We start from the raw sequence: 21,728 nt of genomic DNA, 5'->3' as shown, positions 1-21,728 counted from the left end.
CTGTTTCTAAGGAAGGGAGTGGGGTTGGGCGGCCGCACCCCAGCTATCCCGCCCCGTCGGCCCTCCAAAAGCTGACAGGATATCGGGCGAGCCCAGGGTGACTAAGGGAGGGCTTTGGGCTGAGGTACAGGGTATGTCGCTGCCTAGAGACCACTTATGAGGTACCGCCTCATTCGTACAAGTCCCTTGTCTCTGGGATCCTCCGCGTCATCTCCTCAGGCAGATCTCAGATACCCTCCTGTCATCGCCTTTACAGCTCGGGAGGAAATTATGCCCTGACCATTTCACCTCTCCATCAGAGTTCTGCAAATAACCACAGTGACCCCAACCTTTGCTAGGTATATCCCCGTCTTCTCCTTCTACATATCTCAATTGACCGCCCCCCATTCCTTCCCTTTTCCACTTATGGGAGAACCCTCAGACTTATCTATGCACGCTGGAGCCCCTTACTCATTGTACAAAAGGGACCTGAGCCCTTTCCTGACCCTTTCCTCCCACCTGTGACAATTCCAGTTCTTTAAGCACTTTGTACCCGGGACCTCTGGTTAATTCCTAGGTCAAGTGTTAACAATTGCTCCCCGTTCTATACCTCCCCTATTTTCTGGGGTCTTCTAGTGTATTGTCAGTTCATAAGCCACAGATACTCTGGGTCCCGCGAGACTTTTCCGGGTATATTTTGAGACACCCCATCTCCGCTTGTAGTGTACCAAGATCTCATAGCCACCAGGTTGTACTCCCGCAGGCCTAACCTCTACGTGCCTCGGCCCCTCAACATCCCTATGCTTGAGTGTCTCTGTCTCTGTCTCCACAGCCCCTCCCCCTGCAGCCGCGCAGAGCCACCCGGCTCGTGGCCGCTGTTTACAAGGACACGCGCTTCCTGACAGTGACGCGAGCCGCCTCCTCCCCTTCCCCACGCTCTAGGAGGGGGCCGCGGGGGCCTGGCTCCCGCGTCGGCCAATCAGAGTGCACTTCCGCAGCTGACAAATTCAGTATAAAAGGTTGGGGCTGGGGCCCGAGCACTGGGGACCTTGAGGGTGGCCAGGCCAGCTTTGGATCCTGTTGAGAGCGGGGAACTGAGGGAAGCGACGCCGAGAAAGCAGGCGCACCACGGAGGGAGAGAAAAGCTCCGGAAGCCCGGCAGCGCTTTTACGCACAGCTGCCTACTGGCCGCTGCCGACCGTCTCCAGCCCCCGAGGACGCGCGACCGGACACCGGGTCTCGCCACAGCCGAGGACAGCTCTCCGCTCGCCGCAGCGAGGCCCGGGGCGGCCCTTCAGGGGGACCTTTCCCAGATCGCCCCGGCCGCCCGGATGTGCACGAAAATGGAACAGCCTTTCTATCACGACGACTCATACGCAGCGGCGGGATACGGTCGGAGCCCTGGCAGTCTGTCTCTACACGACTACAAACTCCTGAAACCCACCTTGGCGCTCAACCTGGCAGATCCCTATCGGGGTCTCAAGGGTCCTGGGGCTCGGGGTCCAGGCCCAGAGGGCAGTGGAGCAGGCAGCTACTTTTCGGGTCAAGGATCAGACACAGGCGCATCTCTGAAGCTAGCCTCCACGGAACTGGAGCGCTTGATCGTCCCCAACAGCAACGGCGTGATCACGACGACGCCCACGCCTCCGGGACAGTACTTTTACCCCCGTGGGGGTGGCAGCGGTGGAGGTACAGGGGGCGGCGTCACCGAGGAGCAGGAGGGCTTTGCGGACGGTTTTGTCAAAGCCCTGGACGACCTGCACAAGATGAACCACGTGACGCCCCCCAACGTGTCCCTGGGCGCCAGCGGGGGTCCCCAGGCCGGGCCAGGGGGCGTCTATGCTGGTCCGGAGCCGCCTCCCGTCTACACCAACCTCAGCAGCTACTCCCCAGCCTCTGCACCCTCTGGAGGCTCCGGGACCGCCGTCGGGACTGGGAGCTCATACCCGACGGCCACCATCAGCTACCTCCCACATGCACCACCCTTTGCGGGCGGCCACCCGGCGCAGCTGGGCTTGAGTCGCGGCGCTTCCGCCTTTAAAGAGGAACCGCAGACCGTACCGGAGGCACGCAGCCGCGACGCCACGCCGCCTGTGTCCCCCATCAACATGGAAGACCAGGAGCGCATCAAAGTGGAGCGAAAGCGGCTGCGGAACAGGCTGGCGGCCACCAAGTGCCGGAAGCGGAAGCTGGAGCGCATCGCGCGCCTGGAGGACAAGGTGAAGACACTCAAGGCTGAGAACGCCGGGCTGTCGAGTACTGCCGGCCTCCTACGGGAGCAAGTGGCGCAGCTCAAGCAGAAGGTCATGACCCACGTCAGCAACGGCTGCCAGTTACTGCTGGGGGTCAAGGGACACGCCTTCTGAGAGCCTCCCTTGCTCCATACGGACACCCCCAGCCTTGAAGGCTGGGCGCCCGCCCCCCACTGGGGTGAGGGGGGCAGGCGATGGGCACCCGCCCAGAGGCCTGGGGCGCAGCTCACACACTGGACTCCGGCCCGCCCGCTTGCGCCCAGTCCTTCCACCTCGAGGTTTACATGGCCCCCTTCCAGCGTATTTTGTATGTTTTTTTTTTTTTTCTGGAAAGAGACTGAATTCATATTGAATATAATATATTTGTGTATTTAACAGGGAGGGGAGAAGGGGGCTGTCGCGGCGGAGCTGGCCCCGCCGCCTGGTACTCAGCCTGCGGGGATACTAGGGAGGGACCTCCGCCCCCTGCCCTCCCCCTCTGCACAGTACTGTGGAGAAAGAAACACGCACTTCGTGTCTAAAGTCTATTTTAAGATGTGTTTGTGTGTGTGTGTTTGACTTTTTATTGAATCTATTTAAGTAAAAAAAAAAATTGTCTTTATTAATTTCTGTGGTCTCTTTTTCTTCCAAGCTGGGAGGGAGATTGGGCTGCCCCAAGCCCCGTGCTGTTTGTAGCTCTCTCCTTTCAGGTATCTTATGGTCCAGTACAAGCGCCCAGACCTCCCATCCCCGGAGTGCTGGCATCAGAAGCTGCGCAGGCGGGCAGTAGCGGGGAACAAGCTGCCCAGGACAAAACGCGGAATGTGCGAGCACCGCCCCGCCCAGCCCAGCGCGCCGGGGCTTTCCCCGCTGACGTTACGGAAGCGCTGCCCATATATGGGCCTATTCAGCTCAGTGACGCCAGCGCGGTCTCCGGGCAGATTCCGGGAATCCCCTCCCCCCTCTCTGCCGGGCAGGGCCGCGGCGCCGGGAAGAGGGCCGGGATTTTCCCGGGCAGGCGGCTTTCTGGGCGCGGAAAGCCCCAGGCCCGGGTCCAGGGCGCCCGCGGCGGGAGGGCTGTGCTCTCCTGAGCCCTGGGAGCCACCCGAGCGGCTTTCAACAGGCTGGCGCCGGAGCCCCGCCGCGCCCACGCCCCTTCCATTGGACGGACCCTGGCGGAGAGCAACTGCAGCCTCCCTGTAGTTGTAGACGCCGTCAGGGCAACTCCCGCCAGGAAGGGCGGCGCCCGCCCGCCAGTGTCCCCCTCCCGTGTGCCAGGCCAGAAGCCGGCGACTGCCAGGTCTGGTCCTGTCCGGGCAGTTGTTTGGGCAGCTGGGCGTCGCCACAGCCCGCTCCCCAGCCGCCGAGGTGGAGGTTCAAAGCAGCTGGGTGTTGGTGGGATCTGGGGGCATTGAAGCTGGAAGACCCCAGAGCAAAGGAAACCGTGCCACGCGGGTGAAGCCGAGGAATAATTCAGTAGTTAAGGGACGGGCCTCAAGATTGTCTAGGCTACATAGTAAGGCCCTTTCTCAAAACAAACATAACCTAACCCCAACCAAACGAAAACCTCAGACGACCTGGACCACAGTGCAGACAGAAAAAAGGAAAGCAGATAGGGGTAGGTAAGATGAGGTGGTTCAGCAGGTAAAGATCCGTAGATGTTTGTCACTATTACTCAAGTTTGATTGCTGGATCCAGGAGGAGAAACCATTTACCTTCACATGCCTGCGAACACACACACACACACACACACACACACACACACACACACACACACACACACACACACACGCCTTTTAAGAGAAAAAAAAAAAGGAGCGGGAGAGATGGCTTCGCAGTTTAGCAGTTAAGGGTATGTGTTCCAGACCCTACAAGTACTATTCTTTGCCTGAACACATCTTAGAAAGCTCACAAACCCCTTGAGTTTCAGGGGATGCAATGCCCTCTTCTGGCTTCCGTAGGTACTGCACCCCCGCGCCCGCAAAACACTTTTTTTTTTTAAATGAAAGCAAACATGATTTGAATATGGTGATGAGAGCTAGGAAGAGGAATATCCTATCAAAATGTGCCTTCTCGCTGGGCAGCGGTGGAGCACGCCTTTAATCCCAGCACCTGGGAGGCACACACACACACACACACAGTGCCTTCTGGGGCAAGGGAGGCAAACCCATCTACAAACTGTATTGTCAACTTCCCAACAGATTTGCCAGCATAGAGACCCTGAGCAGGTTGGAGACAGAGGAAAGATGGACTCGGCCACAGTTGTTGTAGCCAACATAGTTCTTGTAGAGAAAGCAAAATCATCTGACAAACCCGAAGAGTGTGCCTGAAACGGAATGAACCACAGTGGTGGATGACCTCAAGGGAGGCCCAACCAGGGGCTTTCAGAACACATTAAATTCCAAGAAATAGCTAGGTGTGGTAGAAGGGCTTATAATGTCATTCAAGAGACCATAGATTCTATCCCTAGGGTAAAAATCGGGTTAAGAATTCCAAGGGGGAGGAGTGACACCTAGAAAGTAGCTATAACAGCAGGACCCCAGAATAAGCTGCGGTTGAAGGAGCTTGTGTCAAAACAAAAATAAAGTAAAAACAACGACCAGATCATCCTTGTTTTGTGAAATGAAGGTGAAACTCAGAAAGAAAAGCTACCCAAGTGAAACGCTCACCTCCTAGCCGAGCCCTCACCTTTTCGAGACAAAAATGGGTCAGAGCCTAGAGGGTCACATACCTAAACTCACATGGCGACTTGACTTTAGATTGTATTCCCATCCAATGAGAAAACCCAGTGAAGATCCCAGCTGTTTAATACCATTTTATATAGTTAATTGCAAGATATGGGCACTAGTCGGCAGAGCCAGGATCCAGAAGTAAACTGCCCATCACTATTTTTTAAAAGATGTATTCATGTCTATGCATGTTCTGCCCATATTCATGTGCACGCCTGGTGTTGGAGGACCAGACCAGGGCGTTGGAACTGACGTTAAGGAAGGTCATAAGCAACTACTTAAGTTCCAGGAATGGAACACGGGTCGTCTGCAGGAGCCCCAAGTGCTCTTAAGGATTCCTCCAACCTTAATATTTATAGTTCTCCCTGCTTCTCACCATGCTTGGACCATGGAGTGAATGAGGCGATGCTGCCACCTTGTGGTGAAGAGAAGTAATTACAGTCAGCTGTACAAGCCAGAAGGTAAAGATGGGGTCGGAGTCGACTACTAAACACACACCAACACAGACTTACACTGTCCCTAATACTTTATTGGTTTCCTATAGATCTGGGCCCAGCTGGGTGTGCTCAGGGCAGGGTCACTATTCACCAGATTTCGGGTGGGTAATGAGAAAGCCTCGGCCTAGCCTCCAGCCCCTTCAGAGTGTGGAAGAAGATCTAGCGTTTTCTGGGCCAGCACAGGACATCCAGGTTGGGGCACAGGTAAGATCCAAGATTCAGGCTCACCGATGTTTACCCATCTCAGTTGTGTTTGGAGAAGTATTCCTTGCTGTCATCCACATTGGGCTTGATCGTGTCGCTGCCGGGCTTCCAGCCAGCAGGACAGACTAGAAAAGCATACAAAGATGAACACGTGAGGCTCAGCTCCACCACCAAGGTCAGAGACAAGCAGTTCATTGGAGAACACAGGCTGCACAATAAAAGGCTGGGAGCTAAAAGCCAGGGTTCCAGGTTGCATGTGGACAGAAGCCCCTGATTAGACAGGTTTGAAGAGACATTTTCCTGTTCCATCATTTTGTGTCTTCTATTTTTTTTGGGGGGGGGGGTTGTTTGTTTGTTTGTTTTGAAATTTAACTATGGCAGAGGTCTACAGAAGATATTTGGACTAGGAATGTTGGGTAATGCCTGCCATCCCAACACTTGGAAGGCCGAGGCAGGAAGAAGGCTGAGACAGGATTGAAGCTAGCCTTGAACCCATGGTTTTCCTATCTCTGCCCATCTCCAAATGCTGAAGTTTGAGCCTTGGACCATGTGCAAGCCAGACAAGAATTCTACGCGCCAGACAAGAATTCTACGCCTAGTTGTCCTTCAGTCTTTTTTTTTTTTTTTTTAAGAATAGGTCTCTGGGTGGCCTACAGCTTTCTCTGTATAGATCAGGTTGGCCTCAAACATGCATTGATTCTTTCTCTGCTGCCGCCTGTGTCATGATGCCCAGCCCCCTTCAATCCACTCTCTCCATCAGCCTTAACCCTACCAAACTTTGCACCTATGGTGAGTTTTCCCTTCCACAAGGCAAACTACTACGACTGACATAGCTCAGTGAAAGAGCACTGTCTAGTATGTGTGGGGTGTTGCTTTGATCACTAGCACACACACACACACACACTCAATTTTTTAAAGGGGGGGGGGGGACATGGTATCTTGTGCCTTTAATCCCAAAGGCAGGTAGATCTCTCTGAGTTTAAAGCCAGGCCAGTTTGATTTATACAGCTAGCTCCAGGCTGAGACCCTTTTCCGTGTGTGTGTGTGTGTGTGTGTGTGTGTGTGTGTGTGTGTGTGTGTATATACATATACACATATATACATATATATTGAAAAAAATTGGGAGTGACTCTTGGGACACTTCTCAAAAAAAATTTTTTTTTTGAGGTAGGTTCTCATATAGTTTAGGCTAAATTCACTAAAGATGACCCTGAAACTCTGATCTTTCTTCCTTAGCTTGCCAAGAGCTCGGATTACAGGTATACACCAGCATGCCCAGTTTTATGCTGTCCTGGGGACTGAACCCGGCTTTGTGAATACCAGGCAAGCACTCTACCAACTAAGCCAAATTCCCAGCTTAAAATCCTGTGGGTAAGCCTGTTAATGCACCTTTTTTCTTTCTTTTATCTTTTTGTCTTTGTTGTTGCTGTTTAAGGTCTCAGGCTAGAGAGATGGCTCAGCAGTTAAGAACACTGACTGCTCTTCCAGGTCCTGAACTCAATTCTCAGCAACAACGTGGTGGCTCACAACCATCTGTAATGGGATCCTGCTCCCTCTTCTGATGTGTCTGAAGACAGCTTCCATGTACCCATATGAATAAAATAGATAAAATCTAGAAAGAAAGAAAGAAAGAAAGAAAGAAAGAAAGAAAGAAAGAAAGAAAGAAAGAGAAAGAGAGAAAAGGTCTCATTCTATATCATAGGCTAGCCTCAATTCTGTCTCAGCCCTCCAAGTGTTGGAATGGCAGGCATTACCCAGCATTAGAAATTAGGTTCAAATACCTTCTGTAGACCTCTGGCAGCCCCCAACTCTTCTCCTTTGTATACTAATAATCCCTGCCCCATCCTAGACACTCTCAAAGAATTGAATTTTATATGGGGCTTTATTTCTTTAATTTTATATTTTGCATATATATAACTTTTTCCTATGTATGTATGTATGTTTGTTATATATGTTTGTTTTCTTTTTGAAGGTTTCTGCCACTGTGCCATATCCTACCCATTTTACCACCTCTACCATCAGGACAGAAGAACCTGTCTCTTATTATTATTTTTTATTTTATGTATCTGTGCACCATATGTTTGCTTGGTACCCAAGGAGGTGGTAAGCGTCGATGTGGGTGCTGGCACTAGAACCTGCTCTTTTGCAAGAACAAGTGCCTTCAACCACTGAGTCAACTCTCCAGTCCACCGTGTATACATGTTTATCTGTGTACCCTGTGCATGCCTGGTGCAGGAGGAGGTCAGAAGAACATCAGATCCCGAGACTGGAACTGCAGATGATTATGAGCCTCTGTGGAGATGCTAAGAACCCAACCCTGGTCCTCTGAAAGAGCAGCCAATGCTTTTACCTGCTGAGCCATCTCTTCAGCGCTTGTATGGGGCTTTAATATCTATCCCACAAAGATGCTAGGACAGACGGTCAATACATGCTGAGCAGAGAGCTGAGGCGGCCTCTCCATTTGTGATATTCACTCACCTTCTCCATGCTCGTCTGTATACTGAAAGGCCTGGACTAGGCGGAGAGCCTCATCTACAGAACGCCCCACAGGTAGGTCATTGACTGTGATCTGTCGAAGGACACCCTTGGCATCGATGATAAAGAGGCCCCTGAAGACATGAGGGTCCACAGTGAGGAGCTGGGAGACCGAGACGGCCTACTGCCAGGGCCAGGGAAGGGAACACACCCCACCAGACACAGTGGTCCCTTTAGTCTTGAGGTGGGGCTCCAGGAGCTGGGCTGAAGTCCCTGCTGTACCTGTAAGCGATGCCCTCATCATTTTTCAACACGCCGTAATTCTGGGACAAGCTCTTAGTCACGTCAGCAAGCAGAGGGATATTCAGGGGGCCCAAGCCTCCCTCCTTCCGTGGGGTATTGATCCTGAAGGTGAGATAGACAGGGTTGGAGCCTTAGAATGCCCCGAATAGAAGTAGAACTCTCCCCCATGGGCCTCCAGAGTGATAAGGGCTGGAGTGGGGGTACTGGAGACAAGAGATAAAGGACGAAAAGCAAGGCCGGGGTGCCCCCCCCCCCCACCCCACCCTGTGGGATGGCAGTGCAGCTGGAAGAATGGTCTCAGATAAAGCATCATCTTCAAATGGCTTTACTTGTGCCTGTAGGCCCCAGTAACTTGCAGTTGAGACCACGAATTAAAGTTATTAGTCAACAGCAGGCACGGAGCTCAATGGCACGGCACTTGCCTTTCAGGAATGAGACCTGGAATTGACTCCTAGTTCTGAAAAATAGGGTGTGTGCGTGTAGGAGATTGTTCCCACCATCTTCTAGCTCTGGTATGGCGCACAACCCATCATTATTGAGAATAGCTAAATACAGCAAGGCAGCCAGTCTCCAGGGAGCTGAGACTCCATCTGCAGGTACCTTCCAACAAGGTGCCAAATGCTAATTACTGTCATCATCGATGGGCTCGGGTGTCATTGTTTCCATTCTTTATAAGATGAAGAACCGGAAGCGGCAGTTTGTTCCCATAGTTTGGGCCGTCCTTCGTCCTTCATCCTCTCCGCACCTCCCACCTCACCATCTACTCACGACCCCTGCAGCCCTCCTCCTGCAGCCCCGTACCACGCCAGGTGGGTGAACTGAGAGTCCACAGACACTCCCAGCACCTCGCAGCCTAGCTTTCGGAAGTCCTCAGCGTGGTCGCTAAAAGCGATGATCTCCGTGGGGCAAACAAAAGTGAAGTCCAGTGGGTAAAAAAAGAGGACCACGTACTTCCCTAGAAAAGAGAAGAACGAAGAGAAGTTAGTGCTCGCTTCTTTCACATGTAAATCCTGTCCTTCCCCTCCGAGCAGCCTCACCTCTGTAGTCTGAAAGCTTGATTTCCTTGAAGGCTCCATCCACCACCGCGGTGGCCGTGAAGTCAGGGGCCGGCTTTCCGATGTGCGCGTTGCCAGAGGCCATGACTGAAATCAGAGATCCACGCAAGCTTGGTCATTAGTGCCTCAGAAGACCCTTTGTTTTGCCTTCCCAAGGTCACTTTTGAGGCTAAGCCTAGACACTAAATCTGAGAGAGGTGGAAGAAGCAACTCTCATATTCACCCTGCAGTATTAAAGTCTGCAGGGCCTCTGAATACCCGCCCCCCTAAACAGGGCACGAGTGACGGGGTCACCACTGCTACCCGAATTACGGAGTCAGGCCGACTGCGGGGAGAGGCGGACGTGAGCCCCTAGTTCCAGAATGGGATGGCTAAGTCAGGAGCGAAGGGCTGTGAGCTCCGTGACCCAGCCTGCAAGCCAGGGCTCCGGGCCTTGGTTTCCCCGGCAAGGACAAAAGCGGCCACCATTGAGCATGGAGGAAAACAAAGACCTCCAGCATGAAGGTCGTGATGAGACCAGCACCACACTAGTGGGGCTCCTTTCATTTGTGTGCATTCTGGGTTTCCATACCTGCGTGGGCAAGAGCCGGACACGCGGACGACCAGACGCGAGCAGAGACAAGAAAGAGATCTCAGAACCGAGAGAGCCCTAGGCCCGGGAGCTTTTTATGCGTGGCCCAAACCACACCAGGGAGGGCGCGGGGGAGGTGGGCGGGACAGCGCCGCGGTCGGATCCATTGCGCCTACAGAGGGGGGGGGGCGCGCGGCCGGGTCCACGCGCTTGCACAAGGGTTGGGTGGGGTGTGCCCTTACGGACGCCGGGATTGTCTGTGCTGTGGGTTCCGCGCGGGCCTTGGCCACGGGGGCGCGCTGGGGTCGGTTGGAGTCCGGGCATGGCCCGGAGCCATCTGGCTCCATTGCTGATTCCTCTAGTGGCCCTAGGTCTGGTGTCCCCTACCCAGATCAACCCAGACTACCAGTATTTTGGCCAGCAGGGTGAAGGTGATACCTGGGAGCTGCTGAGTCTGCAGCGACAAAAGGGTAAACTAGTAGATGGGCAAGAGTGACGATATAGAAAGGTGTTCCCCTACTCCCAAAGGTCTCAGTTGACAAAGGCCCTACGAACAGACCCTTTGTGGCTGACTTCAAATTTCTGCCTAGCTCAGCACAGGCTGTGCCCCAAGGGCCTGGTCACTTTTCTCTGAGAGTGTTAGTTTCTCATCTGTGAGCTGTTTGTTTGTTTTGTTTTGTTTTGTTTTGTTTTATTCCGTTTCACTTTACTGAAAGTTTACTGCCACGCCCCAACCGCACTACCTCTTGTTCTTGCCCCTGGGTCATCTGATAATTGTATTAAACACTGCCTGTCTAATAAACAACCCATAAACACAGTGCTAGAAGGGTGGAGACAGAGAAAGAAACTGGCCAGTCAGCTTGAGGAGGTGCTGTGGAGATGGTAGTAACCAATACAGCCGGAATGACTAGCAGAGTTAAAGTCGCAAGGATTGGGAGACATGTCTCAGGAAAAGGGAACAGTACGTGCAAAGGCCAAACGGCCTAAGGGGAGAATGCAGAAAGGGAGTTGTCATTTTGCAAAGATCTGCTGAGGAAGGGTGTGAGGCACCAGCCTTTGTGGGTTCATCCTACATAAGGAAGTATCAATGAAGAATTCCGATAAAGGATTGGGGTTGTATTAGGCACTCAGTCGGTGGAGCACTGGTTCAGCATGCAGGAGTCCTGATCCTTCCTCAGTGAGGCATAATCCACGGTAGCAATACACACCCGCAATCCTAGCATCTGGGAGGAGTAGGGACCTGAAATTCAAAGTCATCTTTGGCTACCCACGGAATTGGAGGCCAGCTTGTGGGTACATGAGACTCTGCTGTTGTTTTTTGGCTTTGTTTTTGTTTTTTAAAGAAGGAAGGAAGGGAAGGGAAGGGAAGGAATCTTGTAAAGCTGTAGGTCAGTGACTCTTTAGCACTGAAAGAGAGAGAGAGAGAGAGAGAGAGAGAGAGAGAGAGAGAGAGAGAGCTGTAGCTTCTCCTAAATATAAAAATTACTTTGTTGCTACAAGTTAGCTCAGCACCAGGGGATTTAAGTGCATTCATTATGTCAATTATATCACTTAACATCTGTCAGCCCTGCTAGTCAGGTGGCACTAGGCCTGCCGGGTAGGCCCATGATTAAGTCCCTGAAGACAAGAGTCAACTTTGGATGTCGGGTGGGCATGAAGGACAGGGAGTGAATACTCCCAACTGAGATGGCTGGCAGGGATTAGAGGTGTCAGTTTGCAGCTGTAGGCAGCTCACTTGTGTCAGTTTGAAAGGGTGGTTTGCTCTTTCTAAATCACTGCACAGAGGCAGCAAAGTCTTAAAAAAAAAAAAAAGACCAGTTGTGATTATTAGGTTCTTTATCTTTGTCCTTCTCTGGACAAGTTCCTTGTATAGGGGGTTCATTCCCAATTGGGTTTTCATGTCCACCCTCTGTCTCCAGTAGTGGAAGAATCAGTCCTAGGCCCATGGGGAAAGTGGCATTGTTTCTGCAGTCTGGGCAAACAGGAACGCAGCCGTCAGGTGTTGGGCACAGCACCAGTCCCTGTGTTCATGGACCGCGAGAAACTGGTACAGTTGAGACCGTGCCGGCAACAGGATTGCTCGTCTTGCAACCCGATGGACTGCAGCTAGAGGCCCTGAGCAGAGGTGAGCAGTTGAGGAGGCACAGAAAAGCCAGTCAGGACTGGCTGGCAGAGTCAGGAGTAGCCAGGGAAGTAAGAAGCATGGTGGTGCAACCCTTTAATCCCAGCACTTGGGAGGCAGAGAACGGCAGATCTCTGGGTTGGAGGCAAGCCTGGTCTACAGAGTGAGTTCCAGAGTTGCAGGTCAGCCAGGGCCACAGAGAAAAATGATGTCTTGGAAAACAAAAACAAGGGATTGGGGATTTAGCTCAGTGGTAGAGCACTTGGGTTCGGTCCTCAGCTTGGGGAAAACAAACAAACAAACAAACAAGAAGAAGGAGAAGGAGGAGACCAACAACAACAATAACTGAGGTGGTGGCTGGTTTGAGGTAAGTACTGGGGCCCAAAGTCTGAAGATTCAGGCTGGTTGGGGAGCAGGCACCTGACTTCACACACAGGAGCTTCTCTGACAGCCATGGGGAAAGCAAGAAAGGCTGGTGGGAGTAAGCCCTGTTGGAGGTTCAGGCACTCCTGAGGCAGGAGAATCAACAGTTCAAGATCAATCCAAGCTATATAGCAAGGTCAGGGCCATTTAATGCTACATGAGACCCCGTGTTCAAAAAAAAAAAAAAAAAAAAAAAAGAAAAGAAGAAAGGGTTGAAGCTGCTTGCACAGAAGTAGAGATAGAGGATTGAGGTTCAGAGAACAGACCGTGACTTTGACAAGAAATAAGATTCCACACAAATGGGCCTGTGTCTCATTGACCAAGAAGACAATAGAGTGCGGTTAGAGAGGCCGAGGGGCCTGGGAGATGGGAGGTTCCCTAAGATAAGGGATGGCAGAAGGTGAAGGGATGGGGGAAGGGAGGGGAGATGCCTGCAGGATGGGTACAGACCCTGAACAGAAAGCCTGGCACCTCCAACAGTGGTACAGAAGGCTTTCCTTTGGTGAGATGATATGGGCAGGTCTTGGAGGCAGCAGTGTCCTAGAAAGCCATTAACAGAGGGGTTTTGGGAAACGTGAGTCAGAAGGTCTAGGCCTTGTGGAATCTGGGACACTCAGTACTAGGAGGTGGCACTAGGAGGGTAGGACCTGTGCAGTGTGGAAGGAAGGTAAGTGTATCTCTGTGAGTGCAAGGCCGATTTATGTAGCCAGTTCTGGGTCAGCCAGAGAGACACAGAGACTGTCGAAAAAGAAAAAAAAAAAAAAAAAAAAAAAAAAATGGTTGAGAGACAGAGACAGATGGCTAGTACAGATCTGAATGGCAGGTAGTAGGAGACCAGGACCCGGTGAGACCAGCGCTCCGCCTGTGCAATGATCTTGTAAATCTCCAAAAAATTTAACTGAGAGCTGGCTGGTAATTCCAGCATCAGGGAGGTGGAGACAGGAGGATTATGAATAGAAGGTCATCCTAGGCTACATAGTGACTTCAAGGTTGGCCAGCCTGGGCTTTATTAGACGTTGTCTCAAAAGAAAGAAACAAACCAATCTACCTAACTATATCTTAATTTCCTGTATTTCTCTTTGTACCAGTCACTGAAGGCCAGGCTCCAGCAGCAACGGGGCGGAGCTTGCAAAGTGACCCTGCCCACCCTCGATTACAAACCACGCCCTTGGAGATAGTCCTCGAAGACTACAATTCCCAGGAGAGAGCACGACAGCGGCGACAACGGCGACAACGGTGCCTGCGTAAACGGCCACGCCGGAGGGCGCGTCGGGGGCGGGTCCTGCGAGCCGATTGGTCAGCATCAAGAACTGCAGTATTCGCGGAAAACGCGCGCTGGGATCTGCGCCTGCAGTATTGTGTTCTACAGTTGTTGGCTGTCGCAGAGGCGGCATGGATCTCAGCGAGCTGGAGAGGGACAATACGGGCCGCTGTCGCCTAAGTTCTCCTGTACCTGCTGTGTGCCTCAAGGAGCCGTGCGTCTTGGGCGTGGATGAAGCGGGTCGAGGCCCTGTGCTTGGTGCGCTCCCAGGGCCGCGGGCTGGGTGAAAGGGGTGCAGTTTTCAGAGGAACGGCAATGGGGTTCATGCACGGCCTTGGGATCCAGAAGCAATAGTGGGATGGCCTTGGGCCGTGGTGATGATGGAACAAGGCTTGTACGTACTCACTGGTGGGAACCCTGCTCTCAGAACTCTAACTTCCCTCCTCCCAAGGTCCCATGGTCTACGCAATCTGTTACTGCCCCCTGTCCCGCCTGGCAGATCTGGAGGCCTTGAAAGTGGCAGGTGAGCCTGTGCTGAATGCTGCACTCTGGGTTCCTGTATATGTGCAGGAGGGCAGGTGAGATACAGAGGGGAAAGCAGGAATGGAAAGAACCACCTGCCCCCTTTTTCTTTCTTCTCAGACTCAAAGACCTTGACGGAGAACGAGCGGGAGCGGCTCTTTGCGAAAATGGAGGAGGACGGAGGAGACTTTGTGGGTTGGGCTTTGGACATCCTGTCTCCAAACCTGATCTCTACCAGCATGCTTGGGCGGTGAGAGGCCCCTTCGTGAGTGGGGGAAGAGCAACCAACACAGGCTGGCTGCGACCTGCAATTGCGATGGTGTGGACTAAACTCTGTCCCTCACCACAGGGTCAAGTACAACCTCAACTCCTTGTCACATGACACAGCTGCGGGGCTGATACAGTATGCATTGGATCAGAATGTGAATGTCACCCAGGTGAGCTGTTGGGTTACAGCCCTTTGGTCACCTTCTGATAAAAGGGGCTTTAAAAAGTTGAAGCTGAGGATGTATTAAGTTGGTAGATTGTTTGCCTAGCATGCATGAAGTTCTGGCCTCCATCCTAGCATTTCGTAAAGCCAGAGTAGTAGCACTTAGGAAGTGGAGGCAGGAGCATGAAGAGTTTACAGCCACCCTTGGCTACAGAGTGAGTTGAATGTCAGCCCAGGCTACCTCCAACCTGAACCCTTTAAAAAAAAAAAAAAGTCACAAGAGGCTGGACATGTAGAGGAGGGATGGTGACTTCAGGGCTTGTGTGGAGACCTTCCATGGCTCAGATGGTAGGAGCTTGCTGCAGAAGCATGACTGTGAAGGCACACGAGGCAGGCAAGATGTCTGAGTTCCAGGATATCCCATCACACATAGGATGAGACCCTGTCTGAAACAAGTGTGAGGACCTGAGTTTGCATTCATAAAATCCAAATGTAAAGCCAGGCACAGCAATGTCACCAGGCACACCTGTCACCCCAGTGCTTAGGGTCTTGATGGCTAACCAATCTAGCTGAATTGTTGGGGTCCGGGTTCAGTGAGAGGCCTTGACTAGAGAGAGGAGAGCCTTCCCTTTTCTTTCTTTCCTCCAGAGGACCTGAGTTGGATCCACAGCATCCACTGGGTGACTCAGAACAGTCTTAACTCCTGTTCCAGGGCACCCTATTCCCTCTTCTGGTCTCCTCAAGTAATACACCCACATGTCTTTTTTTTTTTTTTTTTTTTTTTTTTTTTTTTTTTTTTTTTTTAAAGAAATTAAAGTACACATTAGTTATTTAAAAATGAAAAAAAAAATCAGGGCTATTGAGTTTGCATAGGGAGGCGTTGAGTTTGACCCACGGAGTCCTGGTGCCAACAGAAGGCAGGAGAAGGTGTGGAATCCCCTGGGATTGGAGTTAGAGACAGTTGTGAGCTGTGATGTGGGTGCTGGGAACTAAATCTGTGTCCTCTGAAGAGTGCTCTTAACTTCTGACCCATTTCTCTAGCCCTGTTTAAGTTTTTTTTTTTTTTTTTTTTTTTTTTTTTTTTTTTTTTTTTGAGACAGGGTTTCTCTGTGTAGCCCTGGCTGTCCTGGAACTCACTCTGTAGACCAGGCTGGCCTCCAACTCAGAAATCCGCCTGCCTCTGCCTCCCAAGTGCTGGGATTAAAGGTGTGCGCCACCACCGCCCGGCCCACCCTAGCTTTTAAACAGCTTCCTGTAGCCTGGCTTTAGAGTGTCTCTTGAGCATCTGAGGAAACCCCCTGACTGTGACCTCTGGCTTCCACTAGAATGTCCATGTACCACCTGGCACACAAATACACGCACACAAGGTAGATGGACTTGAGATGCCAGTTGGTATTGCAGGTCAGCAGGGGAGCCTCTGCCTGGCACACCGGAGGACCTGAGTCTATTCTCTGGCATCAAGGTGGTTCAGTAGACGAGAACACCTGACAATCTGAGTTCGGTCTAGATGACTTCCACAGCCTGGCACACGTGTGCACGTGTTCACATACACCACACAGCCTGGCACATGTGTGCACGTGTTCACATACACCACACAGCCTGGCACACGTGTGCACGTGTTCACATACACCACACAGCCTGGCACACGTGTGCACGTGTTCACATACACCACAAAAGATTACCTTCAAGAAAAAGTTTAGCTGGAAAATTTGGCATTAGGAGATCTTATTTTTGATTTCCTACTTTTATTTCTGCCTGAATGTATGCCCCAGCCTCCCTGTCCTAGTCTTCAGTGGTCCAGAGTGATTCCACAGGTCCCCTTCATACCGGCTTCTGTCCTGTATGAGGGGGCAGTGTCCTGGGATCCTGTGCAGTGTCCTTTCTTCGATGGTCCCACCTGTTGCCCCCCCCCCAACTTTGTTCTGTCCTCGGCAGAGCAGAGAGTCCCTGTGAAATGTATTTTTTTTTTTTTAAGTTAATGAGCTTTAAAAAAGTTTTACGTATATGAATGTTGGGCCTGTGTGTGTGTGTGTGTGTGTGTGTGTGTGTGTGTGTGTGCGTGCGCGCACATCACATGTGTGTCTGGTGCGCATGGAGGTCAGAAGAAGGCATCAGATCTTCAACTTGGGTTATAAATAGTTGTGAACAAGCCACCATGCGGGCGGGCGCTGAGCCGTCTCTCCAGCCCCTTGGGTTTGGTTCTGAGGGCTGTTAGCCCAGACTGTCCTCCAACTCCATGTGCACCTATCCTGGAATTCCAGACCTCTGCCTCCACCTTCCGAGTGCCAGGCGGACAGGCCTGTGCCACCAAAGCTAGGAATGTCCTGGGCTTTGGCCATGGTCGGCGAACACCGCCTACAGAACCATCTTTAAGGGTTCTGGTTTAGGTGTTTGCTGCCTTGTCCTCGGCCCCCAGGATAACAGTGAGCACTCAGTGTTCGAAGGCTGTAGCATGATGAGTCAGCATTATCCTGTTTTAGGCCAACTTTTCTCAACCCGCATGTCGCTTGCAGCCTCACTGGAGATTGTATATTAAATGTCGTGCATATCAGATGTTTACATTGTGACTCATAAGAGCACCAAATTTCAGTTATAACGCAGCAATGAAGTAATTTTATGGTGGGGGTGTCACCATAACATGAGGAACTGCATTAAAGGGCCACAGCATTAGGAAGGTTGAGACCCACTGTTTGGGCAGTGCTGTGGATGGAACATAGAGCTGTTTGCATGTTAAGAGGTGTTCTGCAGTGGTGGCGCACGCCTTTAATCCCAGCACTTGGGAGGCAGAGGCAGGCGGATTAGTGAGTTCCAGAACAGCCAGGGCTACACAGAGAAACCCTGTCTCGAAAAACCAAAAAAAAAAAAAAAAAAAAAAGAGGTGTTCTGCCATTAAGCTGTATTTAACCCTGCTGGAATAAGTTTTGTTGTTTGTTTTGTTTTAACTGTGGGCCTGGAGAGAGGCATTAACAGTTTCGAGCACTTGTTGTTCTCTCAGAAAATCTGTGTTCAATTCTCAGCACCCACACGGCGCCTCAGAATTGTAACTCCATAGTCCAGTCCCAATGGATCTGACACCCTCTTCTGGCCTCTGCAGGCACAGCCACGGTACACAGACATGCATACATGTAGTTTAATTCAAGTCAGGAGCTAGGCTATCCTACATAGTGAGTTGAAGACCAGCCAGGGATATAGAGTGAGACCCAGTCTCAAAAACAAATGCCCCCAACCATGTCTTTTGTTTGTGGTCTGTGCCTGAGTGCTGACATACACACGCACGGCACACATGGGGAGTCAGTAGCTGTGCAGAGTCAGTTTTTCTCTTTTTACCTGTGGGGACTGAGGATGTCAGATCTGAAAGCACCCGTTCCTCCTAAGCCATCTTCCCTGGCCGCAAACATTTTATAGTAAATTAAAAACAAACAAACAAACCAGGGAGCTGGAGAGATGATGGCCCAGTTAAACAGCATTGTTTGCTCTTCTGAAGGAGCCAGGTTCAAATTCCAGTACCTGAATGGGAGCTTACAACTGTCTATAACTCTGGTTCCAGAGAGTCTGGCTTCTCCACACCACCAGGCACACATGTGGTGCACAGACATACATGCAGGCAAACACCCATGCACATAACAACATTGGGCTGGTAGCTTAGTGGTAGTATTTGTGTAGCCTGTGTAAGGCCCTGGGGGTCCTCAGGACAGTGGGAGACTGGATGTTTGCCTGCTGTTAAATGATTACATTTCTTTTCTCATGTTTCTGTGTCTATGACAGGTATTTGTGGACACTGTAGGAATGCCAGAGACATACCAGGCTCGGTTACAACAGCGCTTTCCAGGGATAGAGGTGACAGTCAGGGCCAAAGCAGACTCCCTGTTCCCTGTGGTCAGTGCCGCCAGCATCTTTGCCAAGGTTAGCATCCTGATGGCCAGGGCCCACTCCCAGCATCTCCCTCCTATAGGAACAAGCAAGATTCCCGTGAGGACAGAGGCTCAAAGCTACTGTCTTGCCTGCAGGTGGCTCGAGACCAGGCTGTGAAGAACTGGCAATTTGTGGAGAATTTACAGGATCTGGACTCCGATTATGGCTCAGGCTATCCCAATGGTGAGCTGAGGACAATGGTCCATCTTGGGAATGAATTTTCTTCCCTTTTCTCCTTCACCCTCCTGTGTGTTATTCCTCCACCCCCACCCCATGTAAGTAACATAAACTTGTCTTTAACTTTCTGGGAGTGGTAGCTTATGCCTTTAATCCCAGCAACTTGTGGGGTGGAGGCAGGTGGGGATCTCTGTGAGTTCAAGGCCAGCCTGGTCTACAAAAGGGATTCCAGGACAGCCAGGGCTATTACACAGAGAAAAAGCCTATCTTGAAACTAACCCCCCACCCCCCCACACCACCAAAAGAAGAAGAAGAAGGAAGAGGAGGAGGAAGAAGAAGAAGAGGAGGAGGAGGGGAGGAGGAGGGGGAAGAGGAGGAAGAGGGGAGGAGGAGGGGGAAGAGGAAGGGGAGGAAGATGAGGGGGAGGAGGAGGGGGGAAGAAGAGGAGGAGAGGGAGGAGGGGGAGGAGGAGGAGGGGGAGGAGGAGGAGGAAGAAGGGGAAGAAGAGGAGGAGGGGGAGGAGGGGGAGGAGGAGATTATTTCACGTAGCTCAAGTTGGCCTCCAGCTTTATTGTTCTTTTCTTTAATTTTTATTTTTTTTTTCCAGACAGGGTTTCTCTTTGTAGCCCTGGCTGTCCTGATCTCACTTAGTAGACCAGGCTGGCCTTGAACTCAGAGATCTGCTTATGTCTACACCGCAAATGCTGAGATTAAAGGCGTGCACCACTATCACCCAGCCTTTTCTTTAATTTTAAAAAGCTTTTATAATACTCAGGAGGCAGAGATTTTCTTTTCTTTTATGTGTACAGTGTTCAGCCTGCACTCCAGAAAACCTCACCAGACCTCATTATAGACAGTTAGGATCTATCCTGTGGCTGCTCTTAACCTCCGAGCCATCTCTTCAGCCCAAAAGGAAATATTTTCAAAAAACAAAACTGGGGTCTGAAGAGATAGTTCAGTGGCTAAGAGCAGCTGCTGCTCTTGCTGAGGACCAGGGTTCAGTTGCCAGCTCCACACTGGGCAGCTCACAGCTGCCTGTGACTCCAGCTCCATGAGATCCAGTGGCCTCCTGGGACATGTGTGTTTCATCTGTTCTCTCTCTCTCTCACACACACACACACAGACAAACATGCATACACATTAAAATAAAACCCAGAAGGAGTGTGGGCCATGGATTCATTCCATACTCTCTCCACACTGAGACTCCAGTCTCAGAAACAACCCCAGAACTTCTTAAGCAATGGTAGGACACAGAATAGGGGGTTGGGGGGTGGACCACACTTGCCTGGGCTAAGGACCTGGGACAATAAGAAACTTAACAGTGGAGGGTGTCTTGGTACTCAAGAAGCCAAAGACACAGACCCTTAATCCCAGCTCTAGAGGCAGAGGCAGATGGATGGCCAGCCTGGTCTACATAGTGAAACTCCATTTCAAAAAGCAGAAAAAAGTAAAGCAGGATGAATGTGGCATGTGCCTGTCACCTGTCACCTGCCACTCTGATGCTGTCACCATTACCTCTGTCACCCTAGATCCCAAGACCAAAGCCTGGCTGAGGAAACATGTGGACCCTGTGTTTGGCTTCCCCCAGTTTGTGCGGTTCAGTTGGAGTACAGCCCAGGCCATCCTGGAAAAGGAGGCAGAAGACGTCACCTGGTTCGTGTCCTGAGAGTGCCGAGGGAACAGACCAGGTGAACGGAGGCCCAATGGGAAGTGGCCAGTCACTCCTCTCTCCCACAGGGAGGACTCAGCAGCTGAGGAGGATCCTGAGCGACCCGGAAGAATAACCTCCTACTTCAGCCAGGGCCCGCAGACCTGCCGCCCTCAAGCCCCCCACAGATACTTCCAGGAGCGAGGCCTGGAGGCAGCCAGCAGCCTCTAAGAGCCAGTGTGTGCACCCACCCTTCTAACTCAGGAATAAAAGCTGTTCGCAAGTGGACGGAGTGGTTTCTGGCTGAGGTCTGATAGGCGTGCCTGTGTCTAGCAGCCGATCCATCAAACCGCGTAGGCATTTCTAGATTGGTGCAGTTTGATTTTTTTTTTTTTTTAAAGAATTATGTATGTGAGTACACTGTAGCTGCCTTCAGACACAGCAGAAGAGAACATCAGATCCCATTACAGATGGTTGTGAGCCACCGTGTGGTATCACTATGCTGGAACTCCCTGAAGACCAGGGTGGTCTTGAGCTCAGAGTGACTCACCTACCTCTGCTGAGATTAAAGGTGTTCACTATCATGCCCACAGTTTTGTTTTTAATTTTAAAATTATTTTTGTGTTTGTGTGTATGTCTTTGTATGGCTATACACACATATGAGTGTGCACATGTATGCAAGCGCCCTTGAAGGCCATTGGCTTCAGATGCTCCTGGATCTGAACTCAGTGTATGCTCTTTTTTTTTTTTTTTTTTTTTTTTTTGGTTTTTCAAGACAGGGTTTCTCTGTGTAGTCCTGGCTGTCCTGGAACTCACTGCTGTCCTGGAACTCACTTTGTAGACCAGGCTGGCCTCGAACTCAGAAATCCGCCTGCCTCTGCCTCCCAAGTGCTGGGATTAAAGGTGTGCGCCACCACTGCCCAGCTCAGTGTATGCTCTTAACCATTGGATTTCTCCAGCCCACATACTTTCTCTTGTGCTTCCTCTTTGTTTTTGTTTTGAGACAGGGTCTCTAAGTAGTCTTGGCTGTCCAGGAACTTGCTACATAGACCAGACAGGCCTGGAACACACAGGTATCCCTCTGCCTCTGCAGAGTTGGAATTAAAGAAGTTGTATGTTGTCTGTGTACCACATCCATGCAGTACTTAAGGCAGCCAGAAGAGGGCACCAGGTCCCCTGCAACTGGAGT

At 51.3% G+C, this 21,728-nt stretch overlaps 4 protein-coding genes across 4 annotated transcripts; 3 read left to right on the top strand and 1 right to left on the bottom strand.

The window, feature by feature from the left end:
• Positions 1 to 980: 980 nt before the first annotated feature.
• Junb (JunB proto-oncogene, AP-1 transcription factor subunit) lies at positions 981 to 2,836 on the top strand. The gene has a single exon (XM_034523037.2). The coding sequence runs from the start codon at positions 1,311 to 1,313 to the stop codon at positions 2,343 to 2,345; it is 1,035 nt and encodes a 344-aa protein (XP_034378928.1). The 5' UTR covers positions 981 to 1,310; the 3' UTR covers positions 2,346 to 2,836.
• A 2,611-nt stretch (positions 2,837 to 5,447) lies between these two features.
• On the bottom strand, positions 5,448 to 10,183 carry Prdx2 (peroxiredoxin 2). Its single transcript, XM_034522419.2, has 6 exons — positions 10,045 to 10,183; positions 9,456 to 9,560; positions 9,220 to 9,373; positions 8,398 to 8,520; positions 8,119 to 8,249; positions 5,448 to 5,765 (listed from the first exon to the last, which is right to left on the bottom strand). The coding sequence occupies exons 2-6, from the start codon at positions 9,556 to 9,558 to the stop codon at positions 5,680 to 5,682; spliced, it is 597 nt and encodes a 198-aa protein (XP_034378310.1). The 5' UTR covers positions 9,559 to 9,560; positions 10,045 to 10,183; the 3' UTR covers positions 5,448 to 5,679.
• On the top strand, positions 10,142 to 12,154 carry Thsd8 (thrombospondin type 1 domain containing 8). Its single transcript, XM_034523067.2, has 2 exons — positions 10,142 to 10,514; positions 11,964 to 12,154. Exons 1-2 carry the CDS (start codon positions 10,142 to 10,144, stop codon positions 12,152 to 12,154), a joined length of 564 nt encoding a protein of 187 aa, XP_034378958.2.
• Positions 12,155 to 13,971: 1,817 nt separating this feature from the next.
• Positions 13,972 to 20,827, top strand: Rnaseh2a (ribonuclease H2 subunit A). Its single transcript, XM_034522413.2, has 8 exons — positions 13,972 to 14,108; positions 14,302 to 14,373; positions 14,493 to 14,622; positions 14,722 to 14,809; positions 18,568 to 18,705; positions 18,810 to 18,897; positions 20,421 to 20,544; positions 20,629 to 20,827. Exons 1-8 carry the CDS (start codon positions 13,982 to 13,984, stop codon positions 20,768 to 20,770), a joined length of 909 nt encoding a protein of 302 aa, XP_034378304.1. The 5' UTR covers positions 13,972 to 13,981; the 3' UTR covers positions 20,771 to 20,827.
• Positions 20,828 to 21,728: the final 901 nt, after the last annotated feature.

This window comes from Arvicanthis niloticus, chromosome 18, assembly GCF_011762505.2.
Source record: "Arvicanthis niloticus isolate mArvNil1 chromosome 18, mArvNil1.pat.X, whole genome shotgun sequence".
In the NCBI taxonomy this organism is placed as follows: domain Eukaryota; kingdom Metazoa; phylum Chordata; class Mammalia; order Rodentia; family Muridae; genus Arvicanthis; species Arvicanthis niloticus.
Note: the sequence above shows the minus strand (reverse complement) of the source record. Positions and strands in the feature narration are given on the sequence as shown.

What these genes read in the sequence shown, in the direction of transcription:
- Junb (XM_034523037.2), top strand. Translation starts at nt 1,311, where the DNA reads ATGTGCACGAAAATGGAACAGCCTTTCTATCACGACGACTCATACGCA.
- Prdx2 (XM_034522419.2), bottom strand. Translation starts at nt 9,558, where the DNA reads ATGGCCTCTGGCAACGCGCACATCGGAAAGCCGGCCCCTGACTTCACG. An exon ending in CAGTTCACCCACCTGGCGTG is followed by an intron (nt 8,521 to 9,219) that starts GTACGGGGCTGC and finishes TCTCACCTTCAG; the next exon opens with GATCAATACCCCACGGAAGG. An exon ending in TACAGACGAGCATGGAGAAG is followed by an intron (nt 5,766 to 8,118) that starts GTGAGTGAATAT and finishes ATGCTTTTCTAG; the next exon opens with TCTGTCCTGCTGGCTGGAAG.
- Thsd8 (XM_034523067.2), top strand. Translation starts at nt 10,142, where the DNA reads ATGCGTGGCCCAAACCACACCAGGGAGGGCGCGGGGGAGGTGGGCGGG. An exon ending in GAGTCTGCAGCGACAAAAGG is followed by an intron (nt 10,515 to 11,963) that starts GTAAACTAGTAG and finishes CTCTGTCTCCAG; the next exon opens with TAGTGGAAGAATCAGTCCTA.
- Rnaseh2a (XM_034522413.2), top strand. Translation starts at nt 13,982, where the DNA reads ATGGATCTCAGCGAGCTGGAGAGGGACAATACGGGCCGCTGTCGCCTA. An exon ending in AGAATGTGAATGTCACCCAG is followed by an intron (nt 14,810 to 18,567) that starts GTGAGCTGTTGG and finishes TGTCTATGACAG; the next exon opens with GTATTTGTGGACACTGTAGG. An exon ending in TGGCTCAGGCTATCCCAATG is followed by an intron (nt 18,898 to 20,420) that starts GTGAGCTGAGGA and finishes CTGTCACCCTAG; the next exon opens with ATCCCAAGACCAAAGCCTGG.